The sequence below is a fragment of the Mastomys coucha genome, unplaced genomic scaffold, assembly GCF_008632895.1.
Source record: "Mastomys coucha isolate ucsf_1 unplaced genomic scaffold, UCSF_Mcou_1 pScaffold12, whole genome shotgun sequence".
Classification (NCBI taxonomy): domain Eukaryota; kingdom Metazoa; phylum Chordata; class Mammalia; order Rodentia; family Muridae; genus Mastomys; species Mastomys coucha.
In genome coordinates, this window is record NW_022196894.1 from 86,630,224 (window position 1) to 86,645,903 (window position 15,680).

Sequence of the window (15,680 nt, forward strand, 5' to 3'; positions counted from 1 at the left end):
TCTCTCTCTCTCTCTCTCTCTCTCTCTGCCTCTGTCTTTCTCTTTCCCTCTCTCTCCCTCCCTCCCTCCCTTCCTCAATGTCTCCCTCTTTTCTCTCCTTACTCTTTCTCTCTCTCTCCATCTCTTCCTCTCTCCTCCTCTCCCTTTTTAGTCTCTTGCCTAAGAAATCTAAAAGTTCTGCCTCTATCTCCCTGCCATATGACAATATACTATATTCTTTATTACCAATTGAAGCCAAATGGGGACAGGGACCCTCGGGTCTGGAAGCAAGGCTTTTGGGAGCAGAATTAAGACAAAGCATTAGAACCAATTCCCAACAAAAAACTACTAACTCCTGCACTCATTCCCAGCCTGACTGGGATCCTGCAGACCCCACCCATTCTGGATTTATCCTTCTAGCCTGATGTGCAGAGGTGCCTGGATACCAAGAGGAAGGAAATAGAGAACAAAGAAAAACAGCTGATCCCCAGCACACATACTACATCTGACAGGCATACCACAGGTTACTGAAGAAGGAGAAGAAGAAGAAGAAGAAGAAGAAGAAGAAGAAGAAGAAGAAGAAGAAGAAGAAGGAGGAGGAGGAGGAGGAGGAGGAGGAAGAGACACAAACAAAAATATGGCCAGCAATGCTATGCAGACAGCCTTGATGTACAGCTATAGATAAATGTATATCAAAGTCATGTTACATTTATACAACTGAACATAGCATAACTGATAGGAAAAGTAAAATTGTGAAAAAATGACAGCTGAATGGATGGAGCTGGAACAGTGAGTATTTGATATACCTAAAAGTCAAATGTCACAGATTTTGTGGATGTGAGCTTGGAAGTTTTAAATATGTATCCTTTTTATAATATCCTATATAATGTTGTAGAAGTTTATAGGTTGACATATATGTTTGTCTCTCTTAAGGATGTCTTAAATCGTGTTTTATTAAATTGATTTATTTGTGTGTTTTATGTATATGAGGGCTTTATCTTCATGTACATCAGAAGGGGGAATCAGATACCATTACAGCTGGTTGTAAGCCCCACAATGTGGTTGCTGGGAATTGAACTCAAGACCTTTGGAAGAATAGCCAATGCTCTTAACTATGGAGCCATCTCTCCAGGATCTGTTTTTCATTCTTATATGACTTGAGTGGGACTCTCATGTAAACATTTGTGATTGCTCTATATGCATATTCTGAAACATATCCTGGGAATTTTCCATGGAATTTGTCTATGTGTATAAAATAATATTTATATATAACAATATGTGTGTATAGATGCATGAATGCATATATTTAGTGTCATATATATGTGTGGTGTAAACACAAATGTATTATAGTAGATGATGGATATGTGTAGAAGCCAAATGAATATGTTGTGCCTTGTTCTTTGCTTTATGAACTAATTTTGTTAAAATGAAATGGCTCTTTCATGGAACATGGAGATAGACCAACTAATAGTCATTGTAATCCTCTAGTGTCTGACACAAATAACACTGCAGTGTAGGAATTTGAATACACCCAGATTTTTATATGGATTGTTGAGATTTTTAACTAATTCTCATGCTTACATAGCAAGCAGTCATACACCTGGCTATTAGTTAAAAAGTTATATGTCCATGATTTTTTCTGCAGAGCGAACTTGACCATGATTTAAAAGGAAGTGAATAAATACTTACCTTGGTTCACTCACTCAACCATAATGCCTGTTATAGTTTCACCTACAACACCTTCAGATAGGTTTAAAATGGAACATAATAAATATAGTTGATGAACACAAATTGTCTTATATTTTCTACTGGTTTTAACAACAAGTTGAAATTAAGCAAAATGTTTACTAATAAATGCAAACAGATTACTATAAGAGGCCAATGACACAAAAGAAACAAATAACATAACTAATAATTAGGTTATTGGTCAGGAGAACAACTCAAAAAGTATAAACCTCAAGATAAGATTCATTTAAAATAAAAAAATGAAAGAAAAAACTGACCTTCTTTCGTTGGTATAGTGAAAACCTAACAAATGGAAAAAGAAGACAACTGTGTAATGATTTAGGTCCTGTACTTGGTAAAATACATGAAGAATGACCTAGAGACCTGAAAACTGTATCAGATCATTATTTGACCCTGAGATACTAAGATAGGAGCACAAGTATCCCAGCTATGCAGCCCTGTGTGTCCAGTAACTCTAAACATTCCTGATATTTTCTTCAGCATAGTGCAGAGACATGTGACACAATAATGCCTGTGGTTTCTCCAACAACCCAGGTGTATAAAAAGCTCTTGGTTGATGGTGACACCCAGACTCAAAGAACCTACTGCTTGTATACCTCTGAACACTCCACTCCTGACAACATGTGTTACTATGGCAGCTACTATGGAGGCCTGGGCTATGGCTATGGTGGTCTAGGCTGTGGCTATGGCTGTGGCTATGGCTGTGGCTATGGTGGCTATGGATATGGCTGCTGCCGCCCACTGTGCTGTAGAAGATACTGGTCTTATGGCTTCTACTGAGGACATTATGCAGATACCCAACCTTTCTGACCAGAAGGGCTTCCAAGTGTTTTTAGACCAGGAACTCAAAAATGTCTTCAAAATTTCAAACTTTAGGACAAAATATATAAAATAGAATTGAAATTCAACATGGTCATCTAATTCCTCATCTGAATTTGGACCGTGATAGTATTTTATATTATCCTCATCATACTCTGTAAAATGATTGCAAATTTAACTCTCAACCTTTTGTTGAAAGGTGTATCATCAAATAACTAAATGAATAAACTCTACAAAATACTATCTGTATTTTCCATGCTTTTGTATCTGATTGGTTATATTGGTGGAGCTGTTTGCAGGAATGGGTGAGGGGAGTTTAAGAAAGCATGTTATTTAAGGAGATAGTCATGGAGAAGGAAAAGGGGGAGAAATAAGGGAGGAGAGAGGAAGTTAGAGAAAGAAGCAATTCTTTTCAGTGTTCAAATGCACATGGTCATTTTCTTGTGATTATAACTTGAATGTCATAAAGAATATTAGAATATACTTGCTAGTGTACCTATTTCTTTAGGATTCAGTGATTTTCATGTCATTGTATGAGAATCTGTGTGCATTTTAGATTATCTGTCACTTCCCTGTGTGTTTGAAAACATGCCAATGCTATTTTTCCCATACCTACAGGAAGTTACATTTCCATCAACAATAGAGAAGGGTGCCCTACTCTACATGCTTTGTAACATTCATCTTTTGTCTCTCTAATATTAATTGTCTAACAACTGTTGGCTAAAATCTCAACTCTCTTTTGATTTGTATCTCTGAGATATTAGTGAAGTACAACATTATTGAGTCCATTTGTCCATCTGTATCTATTCCTGTACAAAACACCTCTTCTATACTGTATATATGTATATATGTATATATATGTGTGTATGCATATACACACATATATATACTTGTATATGCATACATATATACATATACAAATATATATAACTTCCCACTCATAGTTCTGCATTGATAACCTTCCTAATATTCTCATTTTTTTCATTTGTGTGGAGCATCTTTTTATATACTCGTTTTGTTTTACAGAATTTGTTAGCTGTATCTCTAAAAGTTTACAATTTCAATGTTTTTTATTCTTTTGTTTGCGTTTCTGACATCCTGTGTGTGTGATGCATGTGTCACTGTGTATGTGTAAGTGTGCACAATAATGTGTAGTGTGCCCTACTGGGAAGATTTTATTTGTGGCCTTCTACTTTTCTCATTTGCTCTGCACCTTACACACTGTGGTAGAACCATGTTAGCTGGTATCTGTGATTCTTCTTAGTCTGGCTATCCATCTGATTCCATCTAATCTGCCAGGTTTTATGGTGGGAAGACACACTGAACTAGTCTTTAAGATGTCTGCTTTGGGTGTCATGGTATATTTCATAGACATTAGTCATTTTATTTAATTCTCCAATATCCCTCTCCACACTACCTACCACTACACATCAACTACTTTCATCTCTCATGCATGAGATTAATTCATGTTTATCTATTCCACTTAGAAATTCTCCTGGTATCTTTTAGTTTCATGAGATATTGTACACACACACATAGCACATAAAAACACACACACACACACACACACACAAATCACATGTTGATTCTTTATATGAACAAAGTCTTGAAGCAGTTGCGTTTTTTTAAACACTTTTTCTTTTTTTTTTTTGCTAGTAAGTTCATTTTTAATTGAACACAGGACTGACTTCTGTACAAGAGATAATTTGGTGCTTTAAGAATTCATGGTAGGTGTTTCTTCCATCCTTGTGATCAAACAGATTGACAGAGGGCAAGCCAGTTGCACCTGCCTCCTGATTCCTGGTAAGGAAGCCTTTCTGGCCTTTAGGTCAACAGGCCTTGCTCCTCAGGAAGAAGGCCAGGCTGTGTCTGTTGGAAGCAGGCTGGCTTTTCATTACGGTCCTTCCTCAACCATGCTTGTGCTGTTTCCAAATCGAGACTGTCTCCGATATCCTCTCTGCATCTTCCTGCTCCCCACTTAACTACTGCCTTTGTACAACAGAGAAGCAAATTCCGCTATTAAACAGTTGGATGTTGGGAAGACAGAGACGAGAATGGGGGAAATCCATCCTAATGCTCTTCATCCAGGGCCTCGAGTCTACATTTCTATGGGCGTCCTTGAGGAGAATGGTGTCACCCCTTTCCTCAGTCTGTACTGCCCATCAGGATAGGAGTAAGGCCTTAGCCAGCAATGCTGCTGGAGACACTGGGGTCCAGATACCCTGGCTTTTGTGCTGGCCTCCCTCTCATGCTCAACAAGTACAGTGGGTGTTCTCCCTAGGGACCTGGGCCACAAGAACTGGGCTGGAATCCTGGGAAAGACCTTGCTGGGCACTCTCCCCATACAGGTGTAGGTTGTTTCGGGCAATTAACTCCTTCACCATGAGCACAAAGACTTCATCTATGTTCCTGAACTCCTTGGCAGATATCTCCAAGCCAGCCAGGAGGCCGTACTTCTTGGCCTGTGTGCAGGCATCCTCAAATAGGACGTGCCATTTCTCCCACAGGTCTGATTTGTTCCCGATCAGCATGATGACCAAGGTGGCAGCTCCATATTTTTCTATCTCATGGATCCAGTGAGGGACAGATTCGAATGTGGATCGCCTTGTTGAGGTCATAGGCAATGATGGCTACCTAGGCACTCTGGTAGTAGCTTGGGTGATGGTATGGAAGCGCTCCTGGCCTGCAGTGTCCCAACACCTGCTTCTTTACTTTCTTGCCATCTATCTCCAGGGAGCTCACCGTGAAGTCCACCCTAATGGTGTTCTGTTGTGACTCACTATAGCCTCCAGATTTGAAATGCTGAACCACACACGTCTTCCCCACGTATGGGTCCCCAATAAGGATGACCTTGAACAAAACGTCCACGTTCTCATCCACTGTTCTGGCTGAGCTGGAGAACTGCATGGCTCTAGCTTCCTGGACACTCTCTCAGCTTTTGCTTTTCCTTCGGGATCTCTCTGCAGCCCTCCGAAGTCTCCTTCTTCCCCTTAACTTGTAGTATGGTATTTACTCAAGTTCCAGACCCAGGCATCAGGTCGGGTGACCAGAGAAAGTGAAAGGGAAACAAGGGCAATCCCTCCCAGCTACAAGTAAGCTGAATCCCCAGGTGAGGTGTTGGCCAGGGTATAGGGCCCAGCGCAGACAGCTAGCTTTCCTGCAAGTATGGATCAGATCAGGGGAAACCACAGAGGAAAATTGCCTTTCACTCAGCTGACACCCAACAAGTTACCCTGTTCTTCCTTGTGCTCTGTGTCCATCATCGTACATCCTGCCTGATCCACTTGTTTGGCTGGGCTGAGAGGTTTTGAAACATTTCTCAAAAATTGTTTTAAACGCAAAAATTCCATATTTCGTAAAAATTAATTACAGTAAATCTTGGACACCTTTACCTCAACTCTATCCATTATCATACATATCAACCAATATTCTATTGCTCTAAAGAGGTATCTTGACCACATGTTAAGAAAGAACACATTTAATTGAGAATTTTGTGCAGTTTCTGAGGTGTAGTCCTATTTCATCATGAGGGGAAGCATGACAGCATGTAGTCAGACATATTGATGGAGAAGTAGTTGTGAGGTTTGGATCTGAAACTGCACACAGCAGGAGAAGAGTGACTGAGTTTTGCATGGTCTATTGAAACCTCTAAGCCAATACCATTAATGCAAATGTCTTAAATATGTCCTTAGGTAAAGGCAAAAAGCCATTACATTGTTTGCCAGAATCCCAGAAGAATGGTCTCTATGTCATTTAATTATAGTCTTCTCCTCTGAAATCTCCTGATCTAGGCAGTCATAATCCACATTGTTCTCAGCACAAATGTCTTCCTCACTCCTACAATGGCAGACTATCAAGTGACACTTAAAGTATTCACCTGTTTTGCCAATCCAAAGTCTACATTCTGCTGACCAACACCATGGTTAGGGCTGTCATATTAATACTGCACAATCAATACCAATTTTAGTTGGGTGGAAGGATTGGATTTCACTACCATGCCAAACCAAGAAGAGCAGCTGGATCAGTGTGGTGGAGCCCGTCCATGTGTAGAAGACAAGCTGTATATGCTGCAGAGGGAAAAGTCAGAGAAGTGACCCTGGTGTTTAGAGGAGCCAAGAGGATCCTAAGTGATAACAAGACATTGTACAAAGTGTCATTTACATTACTGGTAGATTGTTTTGCTTTTATCTGATCGTGACTACTCCCTTGTTCTTCGCAATTTAAGAAAGAACACAATCAGTTTTTTATGTCTCTCGTTTAAGCCCACAGTTGACATATTTTAAACTTTAAAGAGATTCTGGATCTTTAAACAAGATTGCATATGTTAGAGGTACTGAGTATTTAATGCTTTGAATCTTTAAAATAATGAGAATTTTAAAGGTTTTGCAGTTTTGGTGAGATCTTGGGGAATAAGAGGTAAGGTGAATTAGTGTTAAATAGGCATGGGTGTGTTTGTTGGTTGACATGGTCAACAATACTAAAGAGTTGGTATCAATTTGATGCAAACTAAAGTCCTGTGATAAAACTGAACCACTTCAACACAGTTAAGAAAATGAATACCATGGAGAAGTATTTTTGTGGGAAGAAAATAATTTGAAAAAAATATTAGGATATGGAATGACGCAACCTGTTTATACTGTGGTAGAATTACTAAGAGGAAAAGGAGTATATTTGATAAACCAATGTATAGTTCTAGTGCAACTTCTATAAAAATTCCAATTTTGTTCTGAACAGAACTAGATAGCACAATCCTAGTGAATATAGAAACGCAGGAGACTCTAAGAGCAAAAACAACATGAAGCAGAAATGAAGATGCTAGATCTACCACAGAATCTGATCTCAAAATATACCATGCAAAGTAACAAAAACTGAAAAAAAATGTCAAAAATAAGCCTACAGGTGGAAAATTGAAGAACATATCTCAAGGTGGAAAGATCTACTATGCTCAAAAATCAGCAGAATTAATATGTGATCATAAAACGATATGACCAATTTGGTTATGTATATAATGAGTCATCAACTAAAAAACAACATAAGTGTCCAGATCATTTTCCACCTAAAACACTTCAAAAATGCATATTTATTTTACAATAACAAAGCAAAGCAAGGAAAAACAAAAAATATTTTCAGTATGTAGCACTAAACAACAAAAGACAGAAAGAGAAGAGAGAGATTTCAATGATTTGTGTCATGAGTAGTAAAGAATCTAACTGTAGACTGAGGCATTGTTTTGAAACTAGATCCAGATTCTCACAATAAAGCTCTATCTTCTGACCTTGGGATCCTAACATATGAGCACAATTATCTCAGTTATGCAGCGTTGTTTGGGCAGTAAATTCTGAAACCTGGATGTTTTCTGAAGAATAGTAGAGACATGTGTGATGTCATAATGCCTGTGGGTTTTGTCACCAAACATCCAGGTGTATAAAAGGCCCTTGGCAGATGGTTTCATCCAGACTCTAGAAACCTACTGCTTCATCTTCCTCTGAACGCTCCACTTCTGACACCATGTGTTACTACGGCAGCTACTATGGAGGCCTGGGCTATGGCTATGGTGGTCTAGGCTGTGGCTATGGCTATGGCTATGGCTGTGGCTATGGTGGCTATGGGTATGGCTGCTGCCGCCCACTGTGCTGTAGAAGATACTGGTCCTGTGGTTTCTACTGAGGAGATTCAGCAGCTGTTCACTCCAACTTCTTTCACTTCAGATGTTCTTAAATATCTTCATAAATTCTAAGCTTAATTTAAATTTTCTAAGAAATAATACATGAAATACAACATGCTCACCCAACTCCACTTCTTTAATTTGATTGCATGATATTTGCAGCAAAGCTCTTTATTCTCATTATAATGCCTTGTAAAATGTTATCTCCTTGCATTCTTTCTCATATTGAGAATATATGCATATGCTTTAAAATAAACTATTTCCTTGAAAATACTTTGCTCTTATTGTTTTGTGAGATGTATGTTTGTGAATTTATATTTGTTAGTAAATGTGTGATTGTTTGTGCACAAATGTGACAATATTAAATGGAGAAGGAAAGAAAGGTGGGGCATAGACCAAAACTTACACTTTAAATATTTTTCTTTTGGTACACATTTTTAGTATCTTCATATTTCTGATATTGTGATGTCCCTATGAATTTGGGAATGTAGATATTTCTCTGAGAGCAAATCCTTTTGTCTGAAACTTAAATGTTGTCAACTAACACAAATTAGTTCTCTAAATATCTTGCAGTCTCCACAGTACCATCTATAACAAGTGTCACAAAACACGACCTCGCTGGGCAGTGGTGGCACATGCCTTTAATCCCAGCACTGAGGAGACAGAGGCAGGCAGATTTCTGAGTTCGAGGCCAGTCTGGGCTGCAGAGTGAGTTCCAGGACAGTGTGAGCCAGGGCTACACAGAGAAACCCTGTCTCAAAAACAAACAAACAAAAATCCTCAACTTCACTGTGTACAGGCTTTCCTTTACTTCATGTCCTCTAACACCCATTTTCTTTCTAATATCCATTTCATTTATAACTACAAGAGATAATATCATTGTGACTTTGACTTACAATTTTGAAAATTCACCATTGATGGTCTGGTGAATTTTTTAGGAAAATTAATATGGTAACTCTCTACTCATTCTATTACTTATCTTCAAACTGTTTATCTGTAGATATCTCACATGAATTTGGGGTTTTTGTCTCCTTATTCTTTGAATAGAATTGTCTGTTTTGTCCTGCTTATACAGAACCAATCAGACTTTTCTATATTCTTTCTGTTGCTTGAGCTTTTGAATTCATATCAGTATTATTTGAAAATAGTCAAAATATCTTTTACCCTATGTATTTTTATTACTTCTTAAAGAATGTCATGCAATATATTTGGATAAAATTCATGTTTTCCCTTCTCTTGCAGGCTGACCCATTATATACCCAACAAACTGTATGTCCTCTTTTCATTTTTACCTTAACAACACCATGTCCAATTTATGATGCTTACATTATGCGGGATGGCTAGAGATCACCTCAAGTAGCTTTGATCTATACAGGACCACACCCCTGAAGGAACTTTCTCAATCTTCTAATAGATATTAAATGACCACAGCTCCTTCACTAAAAGTAGAAAAGTGTAAATACCTCCCATACTATGTTGGAATTTTTCTGACATTAGCTTAAATAGGTCTTTTTGTGCTGTCACATCCTGTGTGAGTTCTCAAGAGCAGCCACCTGCTGTGTTGGGGAAACACCATTTTCTTATAGTCACCAGTTGTTTCCTCCAGTAGACGTAAGAATACCTCACTCTTACATTGTGTGTTTTGTCCAGGTGGGTCTCTGTGATAATCACCATCTATAAGAATATCCTTACTAGTTTCTCTAAAACTGGATCTATTTATCAAGTAGAATTTTCCTTGGCATCAATTTGCATGTTCTTATCCAAAAAATGGCTTCTGGTTGAGCACATCTGTCAGGTAAACTCAAATTCAAATAGAAAGGGGTAGGTTACTGCCAAGCTCTTCATGTTACTATTATACCTGTGCATGTGTCCAGTCATTAATTTTTGTCTCACAGAGTTCAGAGTTAGCTAAAAATGAATATGTAATTTATCTTCCAGTAGTGTGCATTCTACCATTCAGTAGTATGCAAGCTATATAATGGGGGTGAAGCTTCAAAGTCAAGGCAAACTTGAGTTCTCCATGTTCTGTGACTCAACTATGTGTTCATCAACAAGGTCTTGTGGTCAGATTCTCAGAGATAAACAACACTGGCTGTAGCCTGTAATTTTTAGAGGTATATGGTGCTACACGGGTCAAGAATTCCTAAAGAGATAGTATATTTCTGGCATTAGCATTTGTATTTGTTATCCTGCTGAGTCTAGAGTGGTTGTTGTTGCCCCCATTATAGTGTTACTACATTTTAAATATATTTAGAATGCAAGCTTCTACAGTAACAAGCAAATTTTCATACAACTTTCTTATAAGGTCCTCTATTATTTATGATGACTTTCCTGCATTTCCTCCATCCAGCCTACTAAACCCTCATGTTATATTAAAACTTTTACCACCTCAGTACCACTGTATTTTATTTCAACTCCATGGAGAGCACTTACCATATACATATGTACATTGACCTATTGATATCTTCACCTCTGAAGAGATATAGTAAATTAAACTCCATGGTGTTGGCATTAAAATAGACACAATAAAAACGGAATCTGACAAAGAATAGCACATGACCTCAGTGACTCAGAAAAGGATTTCAGGTAAAGAACAACAGTAACTCAAGACTTAAGCCAACAACATATAAACATGACACTAAAAAATCTCTGTACAGTCAAGAAAACCATCATTCACATAAAGATCACCATCAAACACCCAAAACTACTTTGAGATTTCTCGTTATCTCAGTCAAGATGTCCAAGATGAAAAGCACAACAATTAGAATGTAAATAAATAAAGCAAAACAAGAAGAGAAAAGAAAAGAAAAGCACAGGACTACAAATTCTGGTGTAGATTTAGAGAAAGGGAAACATTTATTTGCAGTAATTGGAAGCACAAATTTGTACAAGCACTGTAAAAAATTGTGTGAACATTCCTCAAAAAATAAATGATCCTAGAAACAGACCTACTGTATGATCTAGGTTTACCAAGATTGGCAATATAAACAAAAGTCTCTATATCTTACTATAAGTGCTTATCAGTGACCATTGCTGATCTATTCAATATATCCAGAAAACAGACTGTCTCAATGTCCTTCTCTATAGATAAATGCATGATAAAACTAAGTTACATTTATGCAATGAAATCTAATCTAACTGTTAGGATAAATGAAATTGTGAAAATTGTCGCAGAAAGAATGGAGCCATAACAATGAACTAAATGAGATGTAAAAGCAAAATACCACATATTTTATGGATGTTAGATTTGAATCCTCAAATATGCATTCTTCTCACAATATCTCCTGTAATGTTACAGTATTTTTGTAGATTCAATTTCAATTTTATGTATTGTTCTTTTTCTATAAGATTTTATATATGATTTTAGATGCAGACACTTTCTTCATATATATATGAAGCTGAAGTCCTGGGTGTACTCTGAAGTGGAGAACTCTAGCCATGTCTCCTGAGAAACACAGGAATCAAGAGCCAGAGGAGCAAGCAGCTGATTTTATCATCCTCCTAGTCTACACTCTGACTGTTCCCAATCCCATACCTCCTTCTCATCCCCCTGTCTCCACAAGAATGCTCCCACCCCCACCTTCTACCTCACCACCCCACCAGACCTCTCTACTCCCTGGGGCCTCCAGTCTCTTGAGGGTTAGGTGCATCTTCTCTGATTGAACCCAGACTGAGACTCTGAAGTGTTTACGACTGCCCTCCAAAAGACCCAACAAGCAGCTGAAAGAGTCAGATGCAGATATTTACAACCAACCAATGGACAGAAGCTGCTGACCCCTGTGGTTGAGGGCGATGCTATAGGAGGACCAGCAGTCTCAATTACCCTGGACCCCCAAGAACTCTCAGACACTGGACCACCACAGGTAGGAAACTACACCAGCTGATATGAAGCCCCAACACATACACAACAGGGACAAAAATGTAGAAGAGACTGAGGAAAAGGATGTCCAGCAACAGGCCCAAAGTTAGATCCAGAGCAAGAGGAGACCCCAATAATAATGAATACATATATATGAAGAAAGTATATATATATATATATATATATATATATATATATATGTGTGTGTGTGTGTGTGTGTGTGTGTGTGTGTGTGTATGTGTATATATATATGTATGTATATATGTATACATATGAATATAATAACATAATATATTTATTTACATATAATATATAATATATTAATAATATATTTATATTTATTATATGACTATAATAAATATACATACATATTTATATGAAGCTTGCATGACCATGATTTAAAAATAAGTTTAAAAATAATTACCTTGCTTCACTCACACAACCATGATGCCTTTTGCAGTTACACCTACAACATCTTCAAAGGCGCACTCAAATGATAACATGTAACATATTCTGTTTATACATGTAAAATGGTATGTTCTGCTGGTTTTATTTTCTGCTGATTTTAAAGCAATGTATAATCAAAAATGGCTTAAGAGTAACACCAAATATATTAATATAAGATGCCAAATGCCCACCAAGTCAGCAAACAGCTTAACCAATTGTACATGAGACTCAATAAACTTAGTCAATACAAAATTCATTCCAACATATCAAAACAAAAGGGAGAAAAAAATAATCTTCTTTCTCTAGGGCAGTGGAAATTGAATATATATATGCAAAATGACCAAAATAATGTAATAACTTATATCATCTGATAGAATCATGTCATGTATTCACTAATCTACCATAAAGAATGGTATGAAGAGTTGAAAACTTAATCGGATTCCATGATTTGACTGTGGAGATGCATAGGAGCACAATTATCTCTCAGTTATGCAGCTTTGTGTGTCCAGTACATCATGACACTCAGGATATTTTATGAAGTATAGCAGTGAGCTATGTGGTGCTACAATGTCCGTGGTTTACACAACAATAACCCTGGCATATAAAAGGCCCTTGGCAGATGGTGGCATCCAAACTAAAGAAACATACTACTAATCCTCAGCTGAACACTCCACTCCTGACACCATGTGCTACTATGGCAGCTACTATGGAGGCCTGGGCTACGGCTATGGAGGCCTAGGCAATGGCTTTTGTTGTGGCTATGGCTGTGGCTATGGTGGCTATGGTTATGGCTGTTGCCGCCCACTGTGTTGTAGAAGGTACTGGTCGTATGGCTTCTACTGAGGAGTTTCCGTAGGTGCTCAAATGTTGCCTACGAACTGCTGTTGTATTAAAGTGCTTACAAGTTTCTTCACATCAAGACTCTTAAATATTTTCAAATATTATAACTTTATAACATAATATCTAATAAAAATACATGACATTTAGCATCTTCAACTGGATTATGTGAGCACTTGTAGTTTGGCATATCATCGCTAAAACATTTTTAACATGATTAAATATGACTCTCAACCTAGATATAGAAAATAGGTACTATCAAATAAACTTTCCAAAAAAAACAAAACAAAACAAAAACAAAAACAAAAACTTTCCACTGAGAATGTTGTGGGTTTTGTACTTTATTAAACAAATTTCATCAGTTTTCATATGTTTGCCCATTTGTATCTGTTTGGTCACATTGTGTGTTCACATAGGAAAGGAGTGTAGGAGATAAAAGGATAGGTAAAAGGGGACTTAGAGCTGGATAAAAAGAGGGAAATGGGGAGAGAAGGAAGACAGTGGAAGGAGGGAGGAGAATGAAAGGAGAGAGAAAGAAAAACACATCTCCTCATGCACATTTGCTCTATACCTTTGCTATTGTGAACAATGTAACTGTGGACTTGATAATGTGGGTAGTGCTTTGAGATGGATTGGATTTCCATCAGTTAAAATGTAGCAGCATGACCTCTATTTCATGCACATAGGTATACACATATATGTAGATTTTACATATATATACATATATATAAGTATATATATATTTAAGTATATACACTTATAAATAATTCATATATTTATTACATGTGTTGCAGGGAGTGATACATGCTATGATATTTTTTTGTCATGGCTGTACCAACTCACATTCCTTCTAACAATGCAGAAGGGTGCCCTTTTCTCCACAAAGTCTGTGTCATTAAAATTCCTTCATTCTAATATTAATTGTCTAACAGTTGTGGGCTGCAATCTTATCTTGCCCTTGATTGGCATCTCTGCGATATTAGCAGAATAGAACCTTATTATATCATTTTGCCCACTTGTATCTTGTCTTTTGATAAATATTTGTTCTAACTATCTGCTCATTTTAGCATCAGTGTATTTCCTTTTGTCTTTTTAGTCTTGTGTGTCCCATATCAATTTTGTGTATTAACGTCCTGTCTGAAGTACATGTTCTCTTTCTTTGTGTACAGATAATTATTCTGTTGGACAGAACATCCTTACTTGTAAACCGAAGATTATTTTGTTGTACAGAACATCCTTAGTTGGATACATAAAAAGTTTTCTATTTTTATGGATTTTTTCTCTTGGGTGTGTGGCATGCCCTTTAATAACCAAGCCATCTGTCATCCCCTCTGAAGTGGTGTTGTAATACAAATATTGGCTAAACCCAAAGACACAGTATGTAGCTGTACAAAAAGAAAGTATATCCCCTGTAGTTGTATTTTGGAATTAGTTAATTAACTTTGTTATTTATCAGCCTCTGACCACTATCCTTAGTCTCAAGTATGTGGTTTAATAAAATTTCACATATTAAAGGTACTAATCACTTATCTGATGAGTAGATGCCAAAGACTTCCCCCACGTCTTATTACTCTGGCACTGGCTGTGCAAAGGCTTTTTGTTGTTCTTTTGCTTTGTTTTCATGCTGTTGTGAATTACCATGTTATCAAGCTGATGTCGCTGGGGTTCTTTCATGAAAACTCATCTTGAAAATTTTTCTTTTGCTTTCCACTAAATTTCTCAACATTTTAGGATTAAAGTTAAGATTTTAGGTCCCTTTTGAGATCACATTCTAATTTCTTTCTTATAAATACACATATTGTGTTTTCATACCACTATTTGCTCAAGAGACTTTTTGCATTGTAACTTTTTTTGATATCTTTGTCAAAAATTAAGTAACCATGGTGCTATGGATTTTCCCCTTAGGCTTCCTCTGCTTTTCCACTGACCCATGTGTCTATTTTGATGCTAGTGGCATTTCGTGTCATTAACTATGGTTCTGAAGAATAACTTGAAATCAAGTATTACGATGACTTCAATATCATTCTCTCTCCATGGCATTGTTTTGAACAGTAGAGAGCTCTAGATTTCATGATTTTAGTGTTGTGTTGTCTTATTCAACTACAATAAAATTAGTACTCTGATAGAAATTACACTGAATCTGTACATTAATTTAATACATAATCATTAATTCTGACAGCCCATGATCATGAGATTCAACTAGTGTCTTCTTCAGTTTTTCTTCTGTTCTGTAAAGTTTTCATTATAGAGGTTATTTACTTTGGTTTAGGAGAAGATAATTTATAAATTTTATGAATACAATTATTCTTTGGTTTCTTTCTTTTTTTT

At 37.1% G+C, this 15,680-nt stretch overlaps 3 protein-coding genes and 1 pseudogene across 3 annotated transcripts; 3 read left to right on the top strand and 1 right to left on the bottom strand.

Moving 5' to 3' along the window:
* The first annotated feature begins 2,346 nt into the window (after nucleotides 1-2,346).
* LOC116086578 (keratin-associated protein 20-2-like) lies at nucleotides 2,347-2,505 on the top strand. The gene has a single exon (XM_031364786.1). It carries the CDS (start codon nucleotides 2,347-2,349, stop codon nucleotides 2,503-2,505), a length of 159 nt encoding a protein of 52 aa, XP_031220646.1.
* A 2,291-nt stretch (nucleotides 2,506-4,796) lies between these two features.
* On the bottom strand, nucleotides 4,797-5,451 carry LOC116086579 (annotated as a pseudogene).
* A 2,601-nt stretch (nucleotides 5,452-8,052) lies between these two features.
* LOC116086581 (keratin-associated protein 20-2-like) lies at nucleotides 8,053-8,211 on the top strand. The gene has a single exon (XM_031364787.1). It carries the CDS (start codon nucleotides 8,053-8,055, stop codon nucleotides 8,209-8,211), a length of 159 nt encoding a protein of 52 aa, XP_031220647.1.
* A 4,988-nt stretch (nucleotides 8,212-13,199) lies between these two features.
* On the top strand, nucleotides 13,200-13,358 carry LOC116086582 (keratin-associated protein 20-2-like). The gene has a single exon (XM_031364788.1). The coding sequence runs from the start codon at nucleotides 13,200-13,202 to the stop codon at nucleotides 13,356-13,358; it is 159 nt and encodes a 52-aa protein (XP_031220648.1).
* Nucleotides 13,359-15,680: the final 2,322 nt, after the last annotated feature.